We start from the raw sequence: 23085 nt of genomic DNA on the forward strand, positions 1-23085 counted from the left end.
ACTAGAAAGCGCTCTAAAGGGGTGCCGTGCGTATGTCGGCGAGTGCCGGCACAGACGGGGTCCATACTTGTATAGTTTAACTAACTTGTTACAAATAACTACAAACTAGACATTGGCTAATCTTTGTAAAGCCAGACAAAAGAGAAAAAAAAAATATGATGACTACTAGTCAAATCAGCAACTTTTTATCAAACATCAAAACGCTTGCTTAGTAAGGGAGCTCGTATGAAATTCACAGATGTGACGTCATTTTATGTACGTTTTTAGTTAAATCGATAATTTAAAATAGTTAGCAAACTTAAAACTGGCATCGAATGAGGATTTTACGAATTTTTGAAGACACTTTACTCAATAATTACTAAGAAATAGTTTATTGAAACATTATAGCATTTTAGCACTAAGTAAATACATAATATGTAGTCGGTACCTATTTATAAACAATTTTCAGAATTTTCCATTTGTGCTATTAAAACTAGGCCTAGTAGTAGTAGATTAATATTTGGTAATATATTATAATAATTTAATAATGCATATTCTTGAAGATCAAAGTAACAAATATCTAACAACCGTTTTCACTAGCCTTCGTACTTCCATAAATCTTTGTTTATCTTTTAATTTGTGTTCTTAACGTTCCTTATCGTACTTGTGTAAGCCTTTAGTCGTTATAGATACGAAACTTAAGCCAAATCTGTGTAGATAAAGCCGATAAAGGCACCCAAAGACGACACTTAGGCACAACTAACTCTCATAGCATACATAAAACTATTTTAATCAAATCTCAACATCAATCATCCCAAATACGAGCATTATCCGTCGGTGGGATTTGAATAATCGCTGAACGATGCAATTGAAGCCGATCACAGACGACCGACATTTACATCTGTTGGGAAAATGGAACGCAGCCCATAGACAACATTCAATTATCCATCTGTCACTGGCGAACACTGCACTCTTACGTCTTGTCTCTGCCGCGTTACGCGTAATAAAGTTTCAAGTTCTCTTGTATTTTTGAATATACTTAAATAATTATAAATTTCAAGCCCGTGTTTCAATTAACATATCATCAGGTTATGGGCCGTCCCATACCTAAATAATAACAAGTAAAATGTCAGCAAGTAATCACTTAAGTTTGTGTGAAAAACTCAAAGGGCGTGACAATTACGCCACGTGGAGTTTTTCTATGAAGGCTCTGTTGCAGCTGGAAGATCTCTGGGAATGCATCGATAATGTCAACCCTGACCCCAAGAAAGACACTAAGGCAAGATCTAAACTTATTTTATTAATTGACCCCACATTATACGTGCATATTACAGAGGCCGCTACGGCCAAAGAAGTATGGGACAATTTGTCACGGGCATTTGAAGATTCGGGCTTAACTAGGAAAGTAGGACTCCTGAAAGACCTGATTAATACTACTTTAGAGAATAGCTTAAACGTGGAAGACTATGTAAATAAGATTATGACCTCCGCACATAAATTGAGAAACATTGGTTTCCAAGTAAATGATGAATGGCTCGGGACATTGATGTTGGCAGGGTTACCCGATGTATATAAGCCTATGATAATGGGTATTGAAAGTTCCGGTGTAACAATTAGTGCAGATCTGATTAAAACTAAGCTCTTACAGGAAGTTAAATCATCTGATACTACCGCATTTTACACAAACAGTAAAAGTAACCCTCCGAAGCACCAACAGCAGTCAAAGCCGAAGGGACCTAGGTGTTTCCGATGCAACCGTTATAACCACTTGAGCAGGGACTGCTGGTTTAAGAAGAACAACAAATCTAACAATAATGATAATAATGGATTTATCGCCGCTTTTTCAGCAACAACCCTCAATGACTCGCAGAGCTGGTACGTGGACTCTGGTGCCTCAATGCACATGACAATGCACAGAAGCTGGCTAGAAGATGAGATGCCTCCACCTATCAAAAGCATAAGGATAGCTGACAATAAAGCATTGCTCGTTGAAAGCTGTGGCAACATCACAATCCCAGTACTCGACGCTGAAGGCTGTTTGAGGAGCATTCAGGTTAGAAATGTCATTTATGTACCAGAGCTCAAAACTAACTTAATATCAGTCAGTAAAATTATAAAAAATGGATATAAAGTGGAGTTTAACGCACATGGTTGCAACATATTAAACACAAAAGGTCAGAAGGTAGCAAATGCCACCTTAATAAATGATATGTATAGACTTAATACTGCTTACAAGGAAGGTCACGCCATGCCGGCTCTTATTGAAAGTGATACCTATCTGTGGCACCAGCGTATGGGCCACTTAAACTTTACTGATATAAACAAGATACCTAACTGTACTACCGGTGTAAAATTGTCTCCGATGAAGAAAGATATAACTTGTATAAGTTGTTTAGAAGGAAAGCAGAGTAGGCAACCTTTTCCAAGTGAGGGCTCCCGGGCAACTGAGTTGCTAGAGCTCATTCACTCCGATGTGTGTGGACCGATGCAAACAGCAACACTTGGAGGTGCCAGGTACTTTGTCACTTTTATAGATGATTTTTCACGTAAAGTATTTGTATATGTTATTAAAAGTAAATCCGAGGTATTTGAAAAGTTTATTGAATTTAAGACCATGGTGGAAAATCAATTAGCAGGAAAAAAGATTAAAAAATTAAGGAGCGACAATGGCACTGAATATAAAAATAAAAATTTTGAAAATTATTTAAAAAAATTTGGTATTTTGCACCAATTTAGCAATCCATACACCCCTCAACAAAATGGCTTAAGCGAAAGGATGAATAGAACTATTATTGAAAGAGCTAAATGTATGTTATTAAATGCTGAATTACAGAAAAACTACTGGGGCGAAGCAGTGGTTACTGCAGCACACATCATCAACCGCTCGCCAACCAAATCCCTCTCTGACATCACGCCTGAGCAAGTATGGACTGGCAAGCAGCCAGATTTAAGCCACATGAAGATTTTTGGGTGCAAGGCCATGGTGCATATACCAAAAGAATGTCGCCAAAAGCTTGATGCTAAATCACGTGAGTTAATTTTTGTTGGATACAGCAACTGTGTAAAGGGCTACCGTTTTATAGACCCTCATACCAAACAAGCTATAACTAGCAGGGATGTTGTATTCCTTGAGTCTACAATAAAAAGGAATAAAATCAATAACATGGAAAATGACTTGTCAATAGAAAACAATATATTATTAGAAAATAAAAATGAAAATTTATCAAAGGAAAAGGAAAATAAAAAACAAATTACATCAAACTCATCATCATCAGAAACGATTTATGTACCATTATTTGACACAGACACAGAAGAAGAGGGAAGTCAGCCTGATGAAAAAAAGAATGAGTCAACATCTTCATCACACCAAGATTCAAGTCAATCATCACACTATACTAATCCTGTTGATGAAACATACATACCTGAAGAAAGTTTCAGCTCTCCTATATATGTGAACACTCGGCCTCGGAGAAATGTGGCAAAAAAGGAAGACACTATCTCGCCTTCTTCTTATATATGCATGAACAGTGAATCAGCGATGAGTATTCTAGACAGTGACCCACAATCCCTCACCGAAGCTTTACAAAGCAATAATGCTGAGTTATGGAAAGAAGCGATGAATGAAGAATATCGGTCATTGTTGAATAACAACACATGGGTTCTTGTAGATTTACCTAAAAATAAAAAGGCCATACCTTGTAAATGGGTATTCAAGACCAAAACTGATGAGGAGGGCAACATTTTCAGGTACAAAGCAAGACTTGTTGTGAAAGGCTACTGTCAAAAGAAAGGTATAGACTACCATGAAATCTATGCTCCAGTGGTACGCTACTCTTCATTGAGATATGTCATTGGCTTGGCAGCTAAATATAGTTTAAAAATTTACCAGATGGACGCTGTCACTGCCTTTCTACAAGGAGACATAGAGGAAGAAATATACATGTCACAACCGCCATGCTTTGTGGAAGGCGACAAAGTCTGTTTATTAAAGAAGTCAATATATGGCCTAAAGCAGGCGAGTAGACAGTGGAATAAAAAATTAAATACAGCTCTCCTTGAAATAGGCATGTTGCGCTCTAAAGTTGATCCTTGTATATACTATAGAATAATTGATAAGGAAGATATGTTGTTTATAACTGTTTATGTTGATGACTTACTCTATATATTCAACAAAGAAGATACAGCCTCTATGATAAAGAAAAAGTTAAATGAAAAATTTCATATGAAGGACTTGGGAATAGCAAAACAGTGCATTGGCTTCAGAATAAATCAAAACAGTAATCAAAATGAAATATCATTGGATCAATCTCTATACATAAAAAAAATACTTAGTCGATTTAATATGAGTGATTGTAAAACTGCACACACACCTTGCGATCCCAATGTGCAATTAAAGAAAGCTGATAGTAATGAAGAAATTTTAAAGAATATTCCATATCAAGAAGTGATTGGATGTCTGTTGTATCTATCACAAGGAACCAGACCTGATATTGCTTATACAGTCAATATGTTAAGTAGATACAATAATAGCCCAACAGCTCAACACTGGATTGCAGTCAAAAGAGTACTTAGATATTTAAAGGGAACTTTGAATACCAAACTTACCTTCAAGAAGAATGATGGCAATATTGTGGGATACTGTGACGCAGATTGGGCTACCGATGTAGAAGACAGGAGATCATGTTCTGGATATGTATTTTTGTTTCAGGGTGCTGCAATAAGTTGGTGTTCAAAAAAGCAGCCAACTATAGCTTTATCTAGTACAGAAGCTGAGTACATGTCATTGGCCACTGCTATACAGGAAGCTATTTGGTTAAAGCAGCTGGAAACTGATTTTTGGCCTCATCTTTTAGGTACACCTATCTCCGTTTACTGTGATAATCAAAGTGCCATTAGTATTTCAGGAAATGATGTGTTCCATGCAAGAAGTAAACACATAGATGTCCGCTACCACTTCATAAGAGAGAGGGTGACAAGCAAGCAAGTTTCCGTACTCTACAAATGCACTCAAGACATGGTGGCTGATGTTCTAACAAAGGGTCTGCACCGGCCTAAGCACATAGGATTCTCCAAGGCAATGGGTCTGCGTTCAGAGGAGGATGTTGGGAAAATGGAACGCAGCCCATAGACAACATTCAATTATCCATCTGTCACTGGCGAACACTGCACTCTTACGTCTTGTCTCTGCCGCGTTACGCGTAATAAAGTTTCAAGTTCTCTTGTATTTTTGAATATACTTAAATAATTATAAATTTCAAGCCCGTGTTTCAATTAACATATCATCAACATCACATTACATACAGTTAAGTACATACAAAAGCAACTCACATTAAAAAAATCTTGTATAGTGATAGATTTATTAGTGTAGTACCCAAGTTTGAAAGTGTCCAGATCGAAATGGACTTGGGCAGAGCATGTCTGTAGGGCCACAGATGACCGATGGACTCGCTTGCTACTGGAATGGAAGCCACGTACCGGAAGGAAAAACGTTAGAAGACAAACATCTCGTTGGTCCGACGACATCACCAAGCTTACGGGGAAAAGTGGGAGGAGGCTCAACACCGAGAATAATGGCGTGCACGTGAGAAAGCCTACGTCCAACTATGGATAAATAAGGGCTAACAAAGAAGAAGAGCCTCGATAGCTCAACGGTTGAGGAGCGGACTGAATTCCGAAAGGTCGGCGGTTCAAACCCCACCCGTTGCACTACCACTACCCACTCCTGGCACAAGCTTTACGCTTAATTGGAGGGGAACGGGGAGTATTAGTCTTGACTAGCATGGCTAATATTCTATTTTTTTTTTTTTTTTAAAGAGAAGTACCCAATTGTCGCTGCCAACGAGGCAATTATACCAAACATACCTACTACTCAAATCTATTAATTCCAGATCTCCAAGCACTAATACTCGTACATAGTCAAACCGACAAAAGTCGGCGATAATAAAATACAGGATGTAAATCTAAATAAGTATGTTAGACTCGCCGATCCAATTCGATTTCATCAGAGAAAAAGATAGAACCACAAAAATCAGAATGAAGAAGCTACACGGACTTCAAAAAGTTCTTCGACAATGGCGCAGCGTTTCATACAATTTCCAGTCACAAAATTAGGCGGGGAAAATCGCGCGGTATAGTTTTCTCCTTTGCAACGCTTACCCTTAGAAATGAATAAGGGTAACCTTAAAAAATCAGTCAAGTGCGAGTTGTACTTGCACAGAAAGGGTTCCGACCATCGTACAAGAAATAGATAACGCTTTTTAATTTTTTTAAATTTTCACGGAGGTCACTTTTTATTATTTTTTGTTATAGCGGCAATTGAAATACACATTCTGTGAAAATTTGCAGACAGACAGACGGACAGACGGACGGATGGACAAACGGGCAGACAGCGGAGGCGTAGTAGATAATAGGGTCCGAAATCGATCTTTCATTATATTGTAGTTTTCTGATTTTCATCACAAACTTCAACAAATATATTAGTTAATGAAATTGATATATTAGATACGTCCCATAAAATCATTTCTGGAGATGTCTATACTATATTTACACATTAAAGTTTAATAATAAAGACTATATATATATAGACTTTAATATTAAACTTTAATGTACTTAGAAACGTACGTCCGTAGATACTTACCTAGATAGAACTTATGCTTATCTGGGATTCCATTGCATGTAAGCCAAATAGAGATTTCCCATCTCAGCACAAAGTCGAGACTAAATTAATCGATAGGATCCTAGCAGGTCCTAGTCATAACACGTCGGGCATACGTAGACCCAGATATTCTACTCGACCGGTCCGTTGTCAAAGCCTGTACTACCCGTCTTAAGCCTAGCGTAGACGACCGCTTTCTGTTTGAGTCTGAATTTATCCGACAGCGACGTTTTTAGACAATGATCGATGTCCAGTCCACCCAACACACCGTCGTATATTTTAGGCTCGTCTCCTCGTATCATCATCATCATTAACCGATAGTCCACTGCTGAACTTAAGAGGGTTCTCTCCGTCACTCGTTTCATACAATCGTAGTTCCAATTTCATTTGAATATTAAGCAACCAAAGTCCATGAAATTTTGCAGACATATTCTAGAAACTAATATCTATGTCTGTGGTTTTCCAGATTTCTGTTAAAATATTCGGTTTCAAAGTTACGCGGTCTTAAAAATTTTCATACAAATCTTCGAGCCCCTGTAATTTTAAAACTACATATTTTTAGAAAAATCTAAAACACCACAGACACAGACAGATATTAGTTTCTAGAATATGTCTGCAAAATTTCATGGACTTTGGTTGCTTAATATTCAAATGAAATTGGAACTACAATTGTATGAAACGAGTGACGGAGAGAGCCCTGCTAAGTCTCTTGTAGGGACTTCCACACGCCACCAGAATCCAGCTGCTTCATGTGACTCGAAATAATATACTTTCAACTCGAATAAAATACCCACACTACTGAAAAGTTAGGGATGCCTGCAGTGCTGGAATCAAACCATGCATGCTTATACTTATTTCCTGCATTAACCCCCGACCCAAAAAAGGGGTGTCATAAGTTTGACGTGTGTATCTGTGTATCTGTGGCATCGTAGCTCCTCAACTAATGAACAGATTTTAATTTAGTTTTTTTTGTTTCAAAGGTGGCTTGATCGAGAGTGTTCTTAGCTATAATCCAAGAAAATCGGTTCAGCCGTTTGAAACTTGAAAGTTATCAGCTCTTTTCGAGTTTCTGTAACCTTCACTTATCGGGGGTGTTATAAATTTTTAATTTAGACTTGTTAATAAAGCAAGTGATATTTAATTGCTTAAAATGGAGTATGGTCACAATTCGAAAGTAAGAGCAGCGGTCGGGAACAAACCATGCAAAGTTTTATGTATTTACAAAGGACTAGATGTATTTAAACGTTTGCTGAACCATGCAATTCAGTTATTCAAACTGCTCAAATCTCTTAATACAGGATCCGATGGCTTGCAGTTAGCTTGCATACAAACGGAGGGTTTCGGTTAACTGACGATTAATGTTATCAACAGGAGGATTGAAGAATGTATTGATGTTTTTATATTTGTTTGGACAATAGTTTTACTAGACTACATAATATATTTATTTATCTAACTCCTAATAGATTTTTAAAATGGTGTAGGTAAATGCAAGTCTGAAATTGATTGTGATTTTCAAAATCCCGTAGGAACTCTTTCATTTTCCGGGATAAACAGTAGAATATGTGTTAATCCAAGATATAATCTATCTTTATTCCGAATTTCAACCAAATCCCTTCAGTAGTGAGTGAGTAAGTGATAATTCCTACATCAATTCCCTTTCATGAACGATTTTTCTAAAGTAATTGTTAGCAAACCACACATTGAGAAAACAAAGTAACAAGAAAACTAGAAAAGAACTGATAACTTTTAAACAGCTGAACCAGTTTTTTTGGATTTTAGCTAAAAACACTCTCGATCAAGCCACCTTTCAAACAAAAAAAAACTAAATTAAAATTGGTTCATTCGTTCAGGCGCTACGATGCCACAGACAGATACACAGATACACACGTCAAACTTATAACACCCCTCTTTTTGGGTCGGGGGTTAAAAAGAAAGAAAGAAAAATGTTTATTGCCCCACATCACAAGTTGAATCTACCTAGGGGTTGGGTTATCCTGACGCCTCTAACGCTTGAGGTTGTCACGTAGAATTTTGCAATCCTCCTGGCTTTCGTATTCGCTCCAGTACATTTGCATACTACATAATACTACACAACAAGATTTTCCAAACGTCATCCGCTCAAAATGTGCTCACAATGGAGTCGGCTAAGCGAATGCCTCTCCTGGGTCCGGTTATGCCGATTCAAAGTTTTGGAACAATAGTTTTAGAGGGCCGGCAGATGTACTCGTATTGTTCTGAATACGCAAGTTTAATGCTGTCGTATACGATACGACTTTCTTTGATTGAAACAACGGAAATTGGACTTTGAACTTGAGGTATTGCTAATAACATTATGTCTATCTATCTATCTATATCTATATATACGCCACCCTGAAAAACTACTACACAAAGAATATGTCACTACTTATAGCTCGTTCATACAGGCTGCGTAAGCGTTGCGTAACGCGTACCATAGCGTTGTAATGTATGGAACTGTATGAAACATGGCACACCGCTTGCGTAAAACGTGGACGTATGCGTAACCCGGTGTGATAGTTGTTTACGCGCGCCACGACGCATGTGTCACATGTTCGTGCTCCATACGCAATTGGTGTGAATCGGCCTTTACTCGTACCAACTCAACTCGAGAACTCTCAGGCATGCTAGTTCCTTCACGATGTTTTCCTTCACCGCTAAAGCAAGCGATATTTAATTGCTTAAAACTCACATACTCGTAACTCCGAAAGTTACAGTTTTGTGCCCGGTATCAAACACCCGACCACCTAAATAGAAAGCCAACATCTTAAACATTAGGCTATCATCGCTAAGTCGCATCAGCATCCAACATTCACTGTGTATCTTTTATCCACTGACATGAAACACCTGTCATAAGTAAATAAACCTGGATTAAAATGTTTTAAAGACGTAAAGAACGAAAGATGTTATTGTATGTCAAATCAAACCGCTCAAGGAAACATCAAACATAGCTTGGGTAACCATTCTTTACTGTTGGAACTGTGGACAACAATTTTTTTTCTTTAACACAGACTCAGTATAATTAATGGTTTGTTTTGCCAGACAATTAGTTTTCTTGAAGGACAAGTTGGAACGACCTCTACGCTGTCTAGTTTGTTGCTATATAAAACTATAATAAACACACTTGAAAACATATTTTTATAAATACAAAAGTTAATTTTACTAATCACTAATTTTGAACTATAAATCAATAACTATTACGCATAAAAATAAATGAAGATCTGTTTTAGAATGTACAGGTAAAGCCTTTTCATGTGACCCCACTTGCTATACTTTATCTTACTTTGAAAATACTAACTTTGTTCAGGAACACATTGTTTGTAGATGTAACCACAAATTTACGGTTTCCGTATTTTTTTTTTACTACTGCTATAATACCTACCCACCTACCAAATTTCATGATTCTATGTCAACGGGAAGTACTCTATAGGTTTTTTTGACAGACACGACAGACGGACAAACAGACAGATAACAAAGTGATCCTATAAGGGTTGCGTTTTTCTTTTTGAGGTTTAGAACTCTACAAATGCAATTCCTTCTGCTTTCACTTAAACCGCACGCGAAGGTTACAAGCACTCATTTTTTTCTGTCTTCTTCTCTCTGGGCTGGTTTCCGCACTTAAACGTTTCCGTCTGTATTTTTTTTTTTTTTTTCTGTCATTAAACCCCAAAAAATCAGGACACGTCTTAAGAAAACAAGGAGGTTAGCTACCCTTAAGTAGCTTCCCCTTACGAATCGGGCGTTGGATGTGTAAGGATTCTTTGAAAATCAAAATAAGAAGATAAAACAGGATAATATGGAAATTTGTCTGCTGGGAAATTATTTGGTGAAACTTGTGTATAAATATCAACGTAACAAAAGATGAGTGTTTCATTGGTTTGTGAGGTTTTCCCTGGGGCTCAGTATTGTTTACATCCAACATATTCTAAATAAAGCTTTATTAAAATAATAATATTATATTCATCTTTGTATGCATAAGTTTTGGTTTATTATTTCTTTCCTCTTATATAAATACATTTTATTGCAAGACAGGCGTGTGCTTGGTGATAACCATGCTTAATGGAAAGCAATGATGTGGTCTTAGTTGCAACGCACCTGCCTTAAAGATGCGGTTCATATCAGGAACGTTTCGTTTATAATATATTTCATGAAATCCCTCTATTGGGTCTGAAGACTGACAAACAAAATAAACTGGACGGAAGTACCTATAGGAAACCACTTTCGTCTAGTCCATTTGTGCGACTGTTTTAAAAATCACGGATAGATAGTGACCTTTCAATTTAATTAATTTGTACAGATTGCGCAGAAAAAGCCTTAGGCATTTTATGAGCAACTAGCTGATGCCCGCAGCTTCGCTCGCGTGGATTTAGGTTTTTAGAAATCCCGCGGGAACTCTTTGTTTTTCCGGGATAAAAAGTAGCCTATGTCCTAATCCAGGATATTATATATCTCCATTCCAAACAGCCAAATCTGTCCAGTAGTTTTTGCGTGAAGGAGTAACAAACATACACACACACACACACACATACACGCAAACTTTCGCCTTTATAATATTAGTGTGATGAAAATAGCACCACACACAAAAAACACAATCCCGATCGAGTCACGTACGCACTGAATAAACTTTTTCACTTTCGAAAGCCCTCCAAATTCTAAATCTCCCTAAAATCTAAAATTAACGTCCCGTTTTACGTTGCCCGTAATAAAGCATCGAGTTTACCCATTTTTGCCACTTGTAACTGTCACGGGACTTGTTATCTTACGGCTCTTGTGTTAAAGTGGTGATTATCTTGCAGTACCTCGGACGGTCTTGAAGGAGCGGTATGAGAGCGCTCCAGAAGAGGACGAAGTCGCTCACGATGCATCCGATCTTGAACACGAAGATGTTGGTAAGTGATTTTTGAATTTATATTCAAATTTTAAATAAGTAGGCTTTTAATAGCTCCTTCGAATCGCTAAATGTTACTTAGTAACTTAATTACAAACAGCCTTCACTAAAAATTAATAGGTAAATTTTAAAAAACCTACCTAACTCATGTGTACCCTCGCTTAGAACCCTGTACAATGTTCACGCTACTGAATCCAACTAGAGTTATTTTTAGAATAATTTATAATTCCTTTGCGAAATTATTTCTGCCAAAATAACATTCATTTTCCTCTCTTGTTTGTCGCTTTTACACAGTGTTCATAATAATTACCCCCAGTACAATATTACCCTCCTAAGCTCTCATGATCTTTATGAAAGAAATATGAGGTCGCGATATATACATCCCTTAATTACCCCCTCTTTTCCAATTTCACTTTCTGGAAATTTTGCCGAGAGCTTGTACGTTGAAGAGGAATGAAATATTTTTGAGAGGTGAAATTTTACTCTCAACATCATATTATTTTAAGCTCACATAATGTAGGGATGCCATCTTTATTTGGTTGAAACCGGGACATTTTTTAAGAGGCATGTAAGGCATTTTATGTTTTGACTCATATAAGGTATCTTTTTCATTCAGATTAAATGAACAGTTATTAGGTAAAAAATGGTGTATTAGTACCTAGTCAATAATAAAATCCTTCGGATGTAAAATCAAAAAAAATTAAATTCCAAATCATTTATTCAAAATAGGTACTATTGTACGGTTTTTGATAGTAGTAGGTATATATAGTACTTACCTTTCGAATTTCATTCGTCTGTGACTTGAAATTTTTACCATCTTTCCGATTAAAATCAGCCTCCGAAACTGGTGAGTTATTCAGGCTTCATGATCCAGATGCAGTGGCGTGCATAAGATTTGAATCCAGGTTGTGAATTAGAATAAAATAGACTAGAAAGATTTTTTATTCAAATACATTTTTACAAGTAGGTAGTTTTGAAACGTCAAACGTATCTACCACTGGTTTAGAATGCCCTTCTTGCCGAGAGAAGCCAGCAAAAAAACTCGGCAGTTCCACTTTCAAAGGTTCTTAGACCTTGAAATCTATTTCTACGCTTAATATTAGTTTTCCGTATTAAAGACATTATTTCATGTTCGGTTATTGTAGAAAAATACTGTAAGACGTAAAAAACCAGCCAGTGTCTTTGGAAAAACAGTATCTGTTGGTAACCCTAACAGAGAAGGAAGTTTCATTAAAAATTCGAAATATAGGGTAACTTATTTTCTTCTTATTTCTATTTATGCCACTGTTTTAGCTGAGGCTTGGTTTTCCTATAGCGCAAATTTTATACTTGTTAAATTTCAGTTTTATACTTTAAGAAGATGAATGCTACTCGAACAACCTCGTCAGCGATGTGGCTGAAATGCTTGCTTTGCTATATCTACCACATTTTTTTTTAACGGGGAGGAAATCCTTGAAAAATACTCGACTTTACGAAAGACAAAACCTCCTTGGTGGCCAGCCTGGCATATTTGGTCACGGATTATAGAGATTGGTTAACTGCATGGGAGATATTGCACAAGTGCATGCAGATAGCTATTATGACGTAGACATCCGCCAAGAAACGATTTTTGAAAATTTTACCTCATGGTGATGAAATAGGGGTTTGGTATATATAGTACACGTAGGCTAAGTTGCTTTTAAATAAAAATCTTCCAAAAGTCGCAAAATTTTGCATAGTGGTCTTAAACCCCTATGCAAAATTAAATATTATATTAAATAATAATAAATAAATTAATAGGGGGGTTAAATAAATAAATTATTAATTTAATTAATAGGGGGGTTTAAATCTTTACTCAAGTTTTAGGTCAATAATACAATATCCACAGGTTTATATCCGCAACTAAGGAATTTTTAATCTAATACAGCTTGGGCAATTTTCCAACCATGCGATAACGAAGTCGCGAAGAAGGCGCGTCAACTATAATCTGCAGAACTCTCGGGGCTAAGAGATGACATTTCTATTATTCTGAGCTACAGTTCATAATTACCCCCAGCTTAACAATTTACGCTGCTAAGCTCACATGATCCCTATGAAAGAGATATGAGGACGCTATATACCTATTCATGCCATAATTACCTACTCTCTCCTAATTACACTCAGTGCAATTTTAATAGAGTTACGGTGAACGGTGACACAAAAATGTGTCTAACATTTTTGGGATAGAAAATTAAAATGATACTGTTATGTATTAATATATAATAATAGATTACATAAGCATGTAATGTTATGTACCGATGTTTTTCATGTCTGTCTGTCTGCTTATCCGTCTGGCTATCCATCTGTCCGTCTGTTGCGTCTGTCAAGAAAACCTATATAGAGTACTTCCCGTTGACTTAGAACCATGAAAGGCAGGTAGGTAGGTCTTATAGTACAAGTAAAGGTGAAAATCAAAAAACCGTGTTTTTAGTGATTATATCACACAAAAAAAATGTGTTCACGAAAAATTTAATTGACTAAATCACATATAGATGGCGCAGTCCGTTATTAACTTGTAGTGTACATTGTAAGGCTCCGGCTACACGTTTCATCTTACCTTAGTGAGAGCTTAGCTGCACAAGCCAGTTTGCGCAGTTACTACGCTTTACCGCATTTATGCCAAAGTTCTAAATAAAGCTTAGTTTGACTTGTTATCATGAAAAACGCCGCGCCTCGATCCGGCCAAGTTACCCGTACAAGAGCTACTACAATAGAAATACAATTTTAACGAACGTATGTACATTTTAGAGTGTATTTAACCAAGTAGCTCCATATCAAACGCTTTCAACAGCGGAAGTCTGGGCGGAAGTGGCAGTATCAAACAAGCGCTGCCGCGCAAATATGTCCCATGCATACTGAAAGACATATACGTGTGTACATACGTCTTGTTCCGCTTGCAGTCAGCAGAGCCTTCGGGCGACAGCTTTTGTACAAATAAGTTCTAGAGCACCATTGTATTATTTCGAAAACGGATTCTTTATTACCTATTTACCTAATGTATGTGATTTTAGATAAATTGCCTAGCTTAAGCATTAACAATCAACACTCATATTAAATATACGAAAGGGTTTTTATTTGTTGGTTTATGCTTCAATCACACCGCATCTTTCCATGGATAGGTATGGTAAGATTTATAGAGTGAAATAGGCTACAGTATATCCTGAGTAATCAAAGAGTTCTCACGGGTTTCTTATGCCTCAATTCTTTAAATTCGTGGACATCAGTTCGTAAAAAACCGGCCAAGTGCGAGTCGGACTCACGCACCGAGGGTTCCGTACTCGGGTGTTTTTTTTCGACATTTTGCACGATAAATCAAAAACTATTATGCATAAAAATAAATAAAAACCTGTTTTAGAATGTACAGGTAAAGCCCTTTCATATGATACCCCACTTAGTTATCTACTTTGAAAATTTAAACGCATTTAATTTTTCTTTAATGATGTAACCACAAATTCATCGTTTTTAGATTTATTTCTTTACTTGTGCTATAAGACCTACCTACCTGCCAAATTTCATGATTCTAGGTAATCAGGAAGTACCCTAAAGGTTTTTTGACAGACACGACGGACGGACGGACAGACAGACAGACAGACAGACAACAAAGTGATCCTATAAGGGTTCCGTTTTTCCTTTTGAGTTACAGAACCCTAAAAACGATTAGTTTCGTTGAGCTGCTCTGATTTCAAAATATAAAGAGAAAATATTATAGGTTATCGTGATCATAACGTCGTCGCCAAAGATGTCAGATTATTACCTAACATTACAGTAATAGTAAAATATAATAACGATACATACTCGTTTCCACGTTTTCAGAACTGAAGGTTATTCTCTAAAACTTCAACGTCGAATTCGCCGTCGAATCACCTTTTTATCCCGCAATCTCATGTGCTGGACATACGAGGTCTCTTTTAGGGGTTTCCGCTATTTTCAGTTTTGTTTACCGCTTGTGGCCAAAAAACCTATGACTCGTTCAATGTATTCTGCCTACCTAATTAGTGAAGGGTCAATTTCTTATGCAAGATTTACATTCAAGCAGCTTGTTTATCGGTCGTCTGGGTTATGTGCCTTGGCCATCGCCACTTGGAAGAGAACTTTAAGCTTCTCTCCATAGCAATATTTTTGAATCCAAGTTTTCCTATTAGGTTTGCCACCATGCCTCTGAGCCGTACTTCATCGTATTGTATTCATCGATGATTGTATTAGACTCGTCGCTGCTAAGGCGAGGATTTGTATTTAGTGAATAGCATTCTTAGATCATCCTACTCTTGGAAAATCTTTTATTATTATCGAGACAAAAATTAGTTACGTTGTAGCGATCCTTGAAAATTATAAATATCCCTAATAACACCAATAAAAGAAAATGGTCTTGGAATTGTCTATCTTATCGTAATATTATTATGTAATCGTAGATACCTATAATACGAATATAATGCACGATGCCCGCAACTTCCTCTGCGTGGATTTAGGTACGTTTTTAAAAATCCCATGGGATTTTTTTAAGTTTTCGCTTTCGCTATCCAGGTCATTGTCCAGGTCTTCAACTATCATCATGATCAACCAATCGTGGGCTCAATTCAGAGCACGGGTTTCCTGTCAGAGTTAGAAGACACCCATAAAAATCAACTCGAACAAAAATTTACATCTTTTTACTGTCTAGTTTCACGAACTACAGAACCAAATCGATTGAGAAACGGCAAGGCACTAACGCGAAGCCGGGGAACATGCACAGTCCACACTATAACTTTTTGCATTTACGGGCTGTCGTGACGCAAGTGTAGAGTGGGCTTAAACTCTACTGAGGCTTGAATATCACAGTGGGCGAGCTTGGTATTATTTTTAAACCAATAAGGGATCATTATGAGATAAACTTAAGCGTTTAATCGTTCGATATTGAGCCTCGCATGTAAATAAACGTCGAGATGTTTTATAACATAAGCTGAGCTATAAAGATTTTTTGGGTAAGCCCCGTAGTTTACGGCCTGTTTTTAGTAGAATGTTGTTATTTTTTCGGATGATAAAACTATCTAAAACGTGTTTTCGTGATTTATTTTGTATCGCTTATTTCTATATTTACAGTTTAGACTAGTCTGCTACTAATTTAAATATTTTGATTTAATTATTTTTTTCAAAAATGTTAGCGATATTTACCACCACATAATAAGATTCTCCTTTTTCTTCTCCAATTAAGTGTAAAGCTCATGCTCATCATCATCATCATCATCCTAATTCATCGTCGGCCCACTTCCGATCTTCCCTCAGAATGAGAAAAGCTTAGGCCATAGTCTTCCTTCTTTCTAAGTAGATTTCCGTAGGTACTCCTCTTTGCTGTGCGTGCAGTGCCCTCTTCGGCAGAGTTGTCGCCTAGCTTTCGTTTCAAGCTTATTTTAGAAGCCTAGTAGACCGCCTTAGTTGCGGAGGGTTTCCTGGAGTCACATATTACATATTTCATCCTGTAGATAAAGAGTATCTACATACCACATCAAATTATCCGTGGTATTATCAAAGTAATCGTTATTTGCTATATAAGTGTATGTTAACAGGGCTCTCTCTATCACTTACTCCATACAATCGTAGTTCCAATATCATTTGAATATTAAGCAACCAAAGTCCATGAAATGCAGACATATTCTAGAAAATATATCTGTGCCTGTGGTGTTTTAGAACTTTCTAAAAACATGTAGTTTTAAAATTACAGGGGCTCAACGATTTGTATGTAAATTTTTAAGACCGCATAACTTTGAAACCGAATATTTTAACAGAAATCTGGAAAACCGCAGGCATAGATATTAGTTTCTAGAATATGTCTGTAAAATGGAACTATGTTTGTATGGAGCGAGTGACGGAGATACCCCTCTTTATTGGCTGTGCTTTGTTATGAGTCCTACCACCGTCTTAATTAGTTTATCACTGTCAAGTCAAAACAGTATTATTGGTGGATACAGTTACCGCATAGACCAAAATATAGGGCAAACAATCTATATTATGTGAACTTATAACAACTTTCTTAACACTCGGATTTCCTTCAAGAAAAAATAAGAAAATTCACTTTGAAACTTATTTTTCTCAGTTTTCTTTTGTTACTCTGTTGTTAAAATATTCCGTCCGACACTCCTCTAGTTACATAATAACAGCTGGCTAACAATAAGTCGGTATAGTTCGTTCTTTGCCGATGGAAAGTATCGATAAAAGAGAAAAGAAAGAAATTGTTTATTTTATGAAGAACACTAGATTTCTTTTAGGTTTTTTCAGACCTGACGGGAAAGAAAACATTTTTTTAGGTTTCAGTTCTGTTCGATTCGGTTGAATTAGTGTAGGTGAAATTTTTTACTTATAATATATTGTTGTTTTCTTATTTTTGTTATATGAATTATACTAAGTTTTGAGAGTACTTAGCTGTTTCAGTAAAGCTGCCAAATCACATGTGTCAGATAAAATGGGAAGCCAATATATTGGAACACCAAACTTTCCATGAAAATTGCAATGATCGGCCTGTAATAATAATTTATGGATAGAGAAACCATGGAGTTTTGTTAGTATACTAGATTGAAAATGGAATACGCAACAACAAGGTATTATTAAAAGCAGATTGCAATAAATGTAATACTCACAAATAAGTTAATACCTAATCCCCATTATTAAAGCATTACAGTCGGATACGGTCTAGCGAATTTACTTAATCCCATCTTAATCTGGACTCGTGCAATTTGCCGGGGACTTGTTTGCGGAAGTCGGTTTCTTTACTTTCCCCGTGTAAAAACGGATTAAGTCCCCTTTGAAGGCGACTGGCGAGGAGCTTTCGTTGCGGTAATCTATTACCGATGTATATTTACCTAACAATTTTATCTTTCCACTGGGGTATTATGTTGGGAAATCCGATGGTTATGAAAAAATGTACAGTTTTATTATATTGAAATAACCACAAGTCTTTAAAATTTAGATACATAGCAATTAAAACGAGACCTCTTTTTAACTGTGTCTAAGTCTTAACAAAATCAATGTTACTATAGATCTCAGCCTGAGTAATACTGATTTCAATGAGGGTTAAATAATTTAACGACGACATGTCAAGATATTGGGACGGACTCCTCGAGGAACCCTTACCACTATAAATCATCTTACAATTAATCTAAAAGTATAAATTAAAAATTTATAACACCCCCGACAAGTGAAGGTTACAGTAACTAGAAAAGAGCTGATAACTTTAAAACGGCAGAACCTATTTTGCTTGGATTATAGCTAAGAACACTCTCGATCAAGCCACCTTTCAAACAAAAAAAACTAAATTAAAATCGGTTCATTAGTTTAGGAGCTACAATGCCACAGACAGATGCACAGATACACACGTCAAACTTATAACACCCCTCTTTTAGGGTCGGGGGTTAACAATTCTGACCGTAAAAAAAGTACAATGAGTACTTTGAATAAATGATTTGATTTGACTTAGGGAGACTGGAAACCACAATATAGGTACAAATATGGAGGTTTAAGATTAACGATGCACAAAATCCCGACTAACAAATAAGAAGAGTCTCGAGGTCATCCACGCGGACCCTGTCGGGTCCCGGGGTGACTGTTCAGGGCAATGGCCCTCTTCAGTGGTGGATAACGCGTAGTAAGAAGAAGTTGCTGAATTTAACTTTTTGTTACAGATGAGACCAATGATCGGTGGTGGGGTGAATCAGCGCCACCAGCGCCCGCAGTCGCCGCTGTACCGCCACAGCGACCTTCACTAGTTACCAACATCACCAGAGAGGAACCCTCGCCTACGCCGCCAAGACAGCATGTTTCTAACGAAGGTACCATAAGTTCATACTTATAGCAACAGCGGCATATAGTCAAGAATTCCGATCCAGTACAGTGGATGTTACACCCTTAGAATAAGGATCATACAATTAATAATTTTCTTTAAAATTCTCCTTCTTGAATTGCTTGCGCAAAAAGATTGTTCATATAATCTTGCTTGTACAGAGCTGTGAAAAAATATAGACTCAAATCATTTTATCAATGTTTTAAAAATTAAACTCAACAAACTTAAGCTCTAACAAAGTCATCTAATACTAAATATGCCCACATGCATGGTACGTATAATACGGTTGTCTCTGCTTGACCTTGACGTCGAGCGCAACGCTTGTTGTCACACGTATCGACTTGCACCAGTTGTATTTTTCTACATTCTACATAAGATTTTTTTTGTTTTTCTCTCGGCTCTTCCACTATATTGCCTGAATTTATTCGAGCTCAGTTCCGCTTTTAGCGCTTAATGCATCCTCATCGGGTCGACAGTTGATTTCTCGCCCGGCTGTGCCAACTGCCAACTAAAACCGAACCTAATATGTGTAAAGGTGGACAGGTCGAACAGCCTTTTTGTCGAACATCCATCTACCTAAATTGTACCTATACTATCAGTTACTCCCAAAAATCATTTACCAATTGTACCTATCAGTTACAGCGAATATTCATCTACCTATTGTACCTATCAGTTACGCTCAAAGATCGAAAACGATCACTGAGCGCAAATCAGCTCACAATCCGTTGTGGGCATACACTGTAAAACATACCCACGGCTCTTAAGAAGATGTTCATGCGTTGTGGCAATTATAGAAAGGCTACATAGCGAAATTCGTATATATATACGAACACATAAACAGTTGTTTCAATGCAGAAAAGCCATGACGCGTATGGAACCATATTAGAACATGACGCGCAGTGATTTGCGATATGGGCCCTACAGTTTTCGGTCTTAACTCTTAAGCGTTACAATCCAATTCAGTGCCGAACCCACTATGTGTACTGTATACCCCATTGATGTTGGAAGCGCCACCCCTATATCCATCCTCACGTCACGTGTCCACAATTTTGCGGAGGCAGTGTTTACCCCTTTCAAGCCGCAAAACACGGTCGGTAATTTTGGTTCACGGCACATAAAGCTTTCGTAACCAAAATTCGGACGGACTGCTTTGTTTGAAATATTCCAAGTACCTAATAGGACGAGCTTATTTTTAATGAAAACAAGCAGTTGCACACGATTTTGTCCGTGTATAATTTCTAATTTCAGATGAGATTAAGAAATTTTCCCGCTGTAAAAACCATGGAACCCTAAGAATACCATTAAGTATAGCCATACTTTCATAACATTAGGTATGACTTTCATACAATCTTTCAACTTTTATTTTACCCTCTTAGGGTAGGAATTTTGAAAAATACTTTCTTAGGTGATGCATAAGCCCTAGAAGAAACCTTCGAAATTTTTTAACTTGAAAAGTTACGCTAATGCCTCACAATATATAAAGGAACTGAAGCTTAATAACTAACTTAGCAGAAAGGGTGGATTAAATTCCTAGATGAAATAGAAATAGATTCGAATATCGGGTATTAGCCTCTTATCGGACCCACTAATACAATCTTATCGCTCAGTTAGAGGGGAAAATAGGATGTTATAATAAAATTAAGGATTATCCTACTATTTTTTCAAGGAGAGAAAACTTTATTTTTTTGTTATAGCATTGGTTAAAATGTTACATTCTTGTTATCAATCAGATATAATTTGTTAAAAATTCAAAACCTTTTAATGAATCTACAAGATAAAGTCTACCAATCCGCACTTGGCCAGCTGGCCAACTATACCCAAACCCCTTCTCGTTCTGAGAGGAGACCCGTGCTCTGTAGTGGGCTGGCAATGGGTTGATTATGATAAAAACATAAAAGAAAGTGATAAATAATCTTCCACAAATTATATTCTTCATAGAAAAATTCTAGGAACGATATAATTTAGGGACAAACAAGTTCGTTGTAGATATTATTATTATAGTAGATACACTGTCTGTCTACCTTATAAAATAAAGACCATGTTATATTCGGCTTCAAATGAAACAAGAAACAATATTTATTGCCAAACTATGAAAATATTCGGACAGTACCTACCTATATTAATTTTCCATAGCGCTTGTTTTGTACTTAAGTCTAATAAGAAAACATATCAATAGGTATTTTGTTTGTCAACAGATCAATTCGACATGATGTACGTCTACATCATCGCTGGAGCGGCGGGTCTTTGTATTCTGTGCATCATAATCGGCGTCACAAAGTGTTTGATGCACAAAACCACCGACGACCAACCGAAAGGACCAGACGTATCCGCCTCTACGGACATCCCTAACGGCTTCAACGACAGCATATCAGAAGTCGATAACGACATAAACATCACCAGCCTCTCGGGACCAGTTGACACCGTAGACTCTAGCCTGAAGCAGGAAATGCAAATTCAAAGTATGGTAACGAATTTGAGCCCAAAAATCAATCGATACGTCGGTCGACCAGTGCCTAATACGTATCCCCATGTCAGCACGAACATGTACGGACAGGTGGCTGAATTCCCTGTTGAAATGCCTCTCCGAACTATGCCTCATGGTACGTTAGGACGCGGTGTTGCGGTTAAAACCTTACCTAGAATCCAAATGCAAACGGAATCGGACCCAAACGCTAGGAGTTTATATCGATATTCAAACGCCCAGTACTACTTCGGGTGACAACAAGACAGTGGACAGTGCTCGGATGTATCCAGGACTTACTGTTTCTAGTTGCGTCGTAGTGAAAGGAACTATGTGTTGTCCTACTTTTAAATACAGAAACTGTGATATTAATTGAAACTTTCCTATTGTACTGCAATCTGTTTTTTCATTCTATTGACGGGGGAAGCGCTGTGTATTTTATTTAAAGCCGGGAAATAAAATTCGAATGTTTTCTATTGTTGTTTCTGTCCATTCGTTGCAATAAAAATTCTTCGGAGAGTATTTGATATTATTTAAAGGGTAGGTGTATTTTTTTTATACAGTATGTATACACTATTTTCTTTTTAACTTTATTACTACGGGTTCATGGAAATCCTAAAACCAATTTGGAGTATGAAACAACTTAAGTAGCTACATTTTTATCACTATGTTTAACTTGAGACTTCGAATCAATAATAAATTGCTATTTTATATAAAATGAAAATATCCTAGGAGTTATAGTAGACACCAAAGCTTTTACCTAAAGCAACTTATTTTTGTGAAATGTCTGTTTGTGACAGTTACTCGTAAATAAATATTGCGTTTATTCAACTTTTGAGAAAAGAAAGTTTTGCTCAGAATTACTTTTTTCTCGAAGCGGATATTAAACGTCTCTTACTTTGTAAAAATATTTGGAAATATTTTTTTTGAGCCTTAAATATTCATTCTTTAGCTCGTAATTTACAGAACTTAAGTTAATTTATCTTTGGGAAATATGTTAAGTGAAATTTTCTTTGAAATTGTTTTAGTCATTTTGTTCTAAGGTCAAATAAATAATATTTTAAAATCATTTTGGTAAACAATGTTTACAGTCATACACCTACAAACACCAGTTATGATTAGAGCAGCTATAGCTAGGCCTCAAATCTTGCATTAAAAAAATATTTTAAGTAACTGTTCTGACTCAACTCCCGACCTAATTTGTAATGTGTGAGCAGTTAAAATATTGGCACACTAGAGGATGCCCACGACTTCGTCCGCGA

At 36.8% G+C, this 23085-nt stretch overlaps 1 protein-coding gene across 1 annotated transcript in view; it reads left to right on the plus strand.

Moving 5' to 3' along the window:
• LOC123871675 overlaps positions 1-22297 on the plus strand; it is a 95100-nt gene extending 72803 nt beyond the window's left edge. Inside the window, exons 7-9 of the mRNA XM_045915587.1 lie at positions 11446-11538; positions 19205-19351; positions 21558-22297. Coding sequence (XP_045771543.1) covers positions 11446-11538; positions 19205-19351; positions 21558-22081 — 764 coding nt within the window. The 3' untranslated portion in view covers positions 22082-22297. The remainder of the gene's footprint in view (positions 1-11445; positions 11539-19204; positions 19352-21557) is intronic.
• Positions 22298-23085: the final 788 nt, after the last annotated feature.

Source organism: Maniola jurtina, chromosome 14 (genome assembly GCF_905333055.1).
Source record: "Maniola jurtina chromosome 14, ilManJurt1.1, whole genome shotgun sequence".
Lineage (NCBI taxonomy): Eukaryota > Metazoa > Arthropoda > Insecta > Lepidoptera > Nymphalidae > Maniola > Maniola jurtina.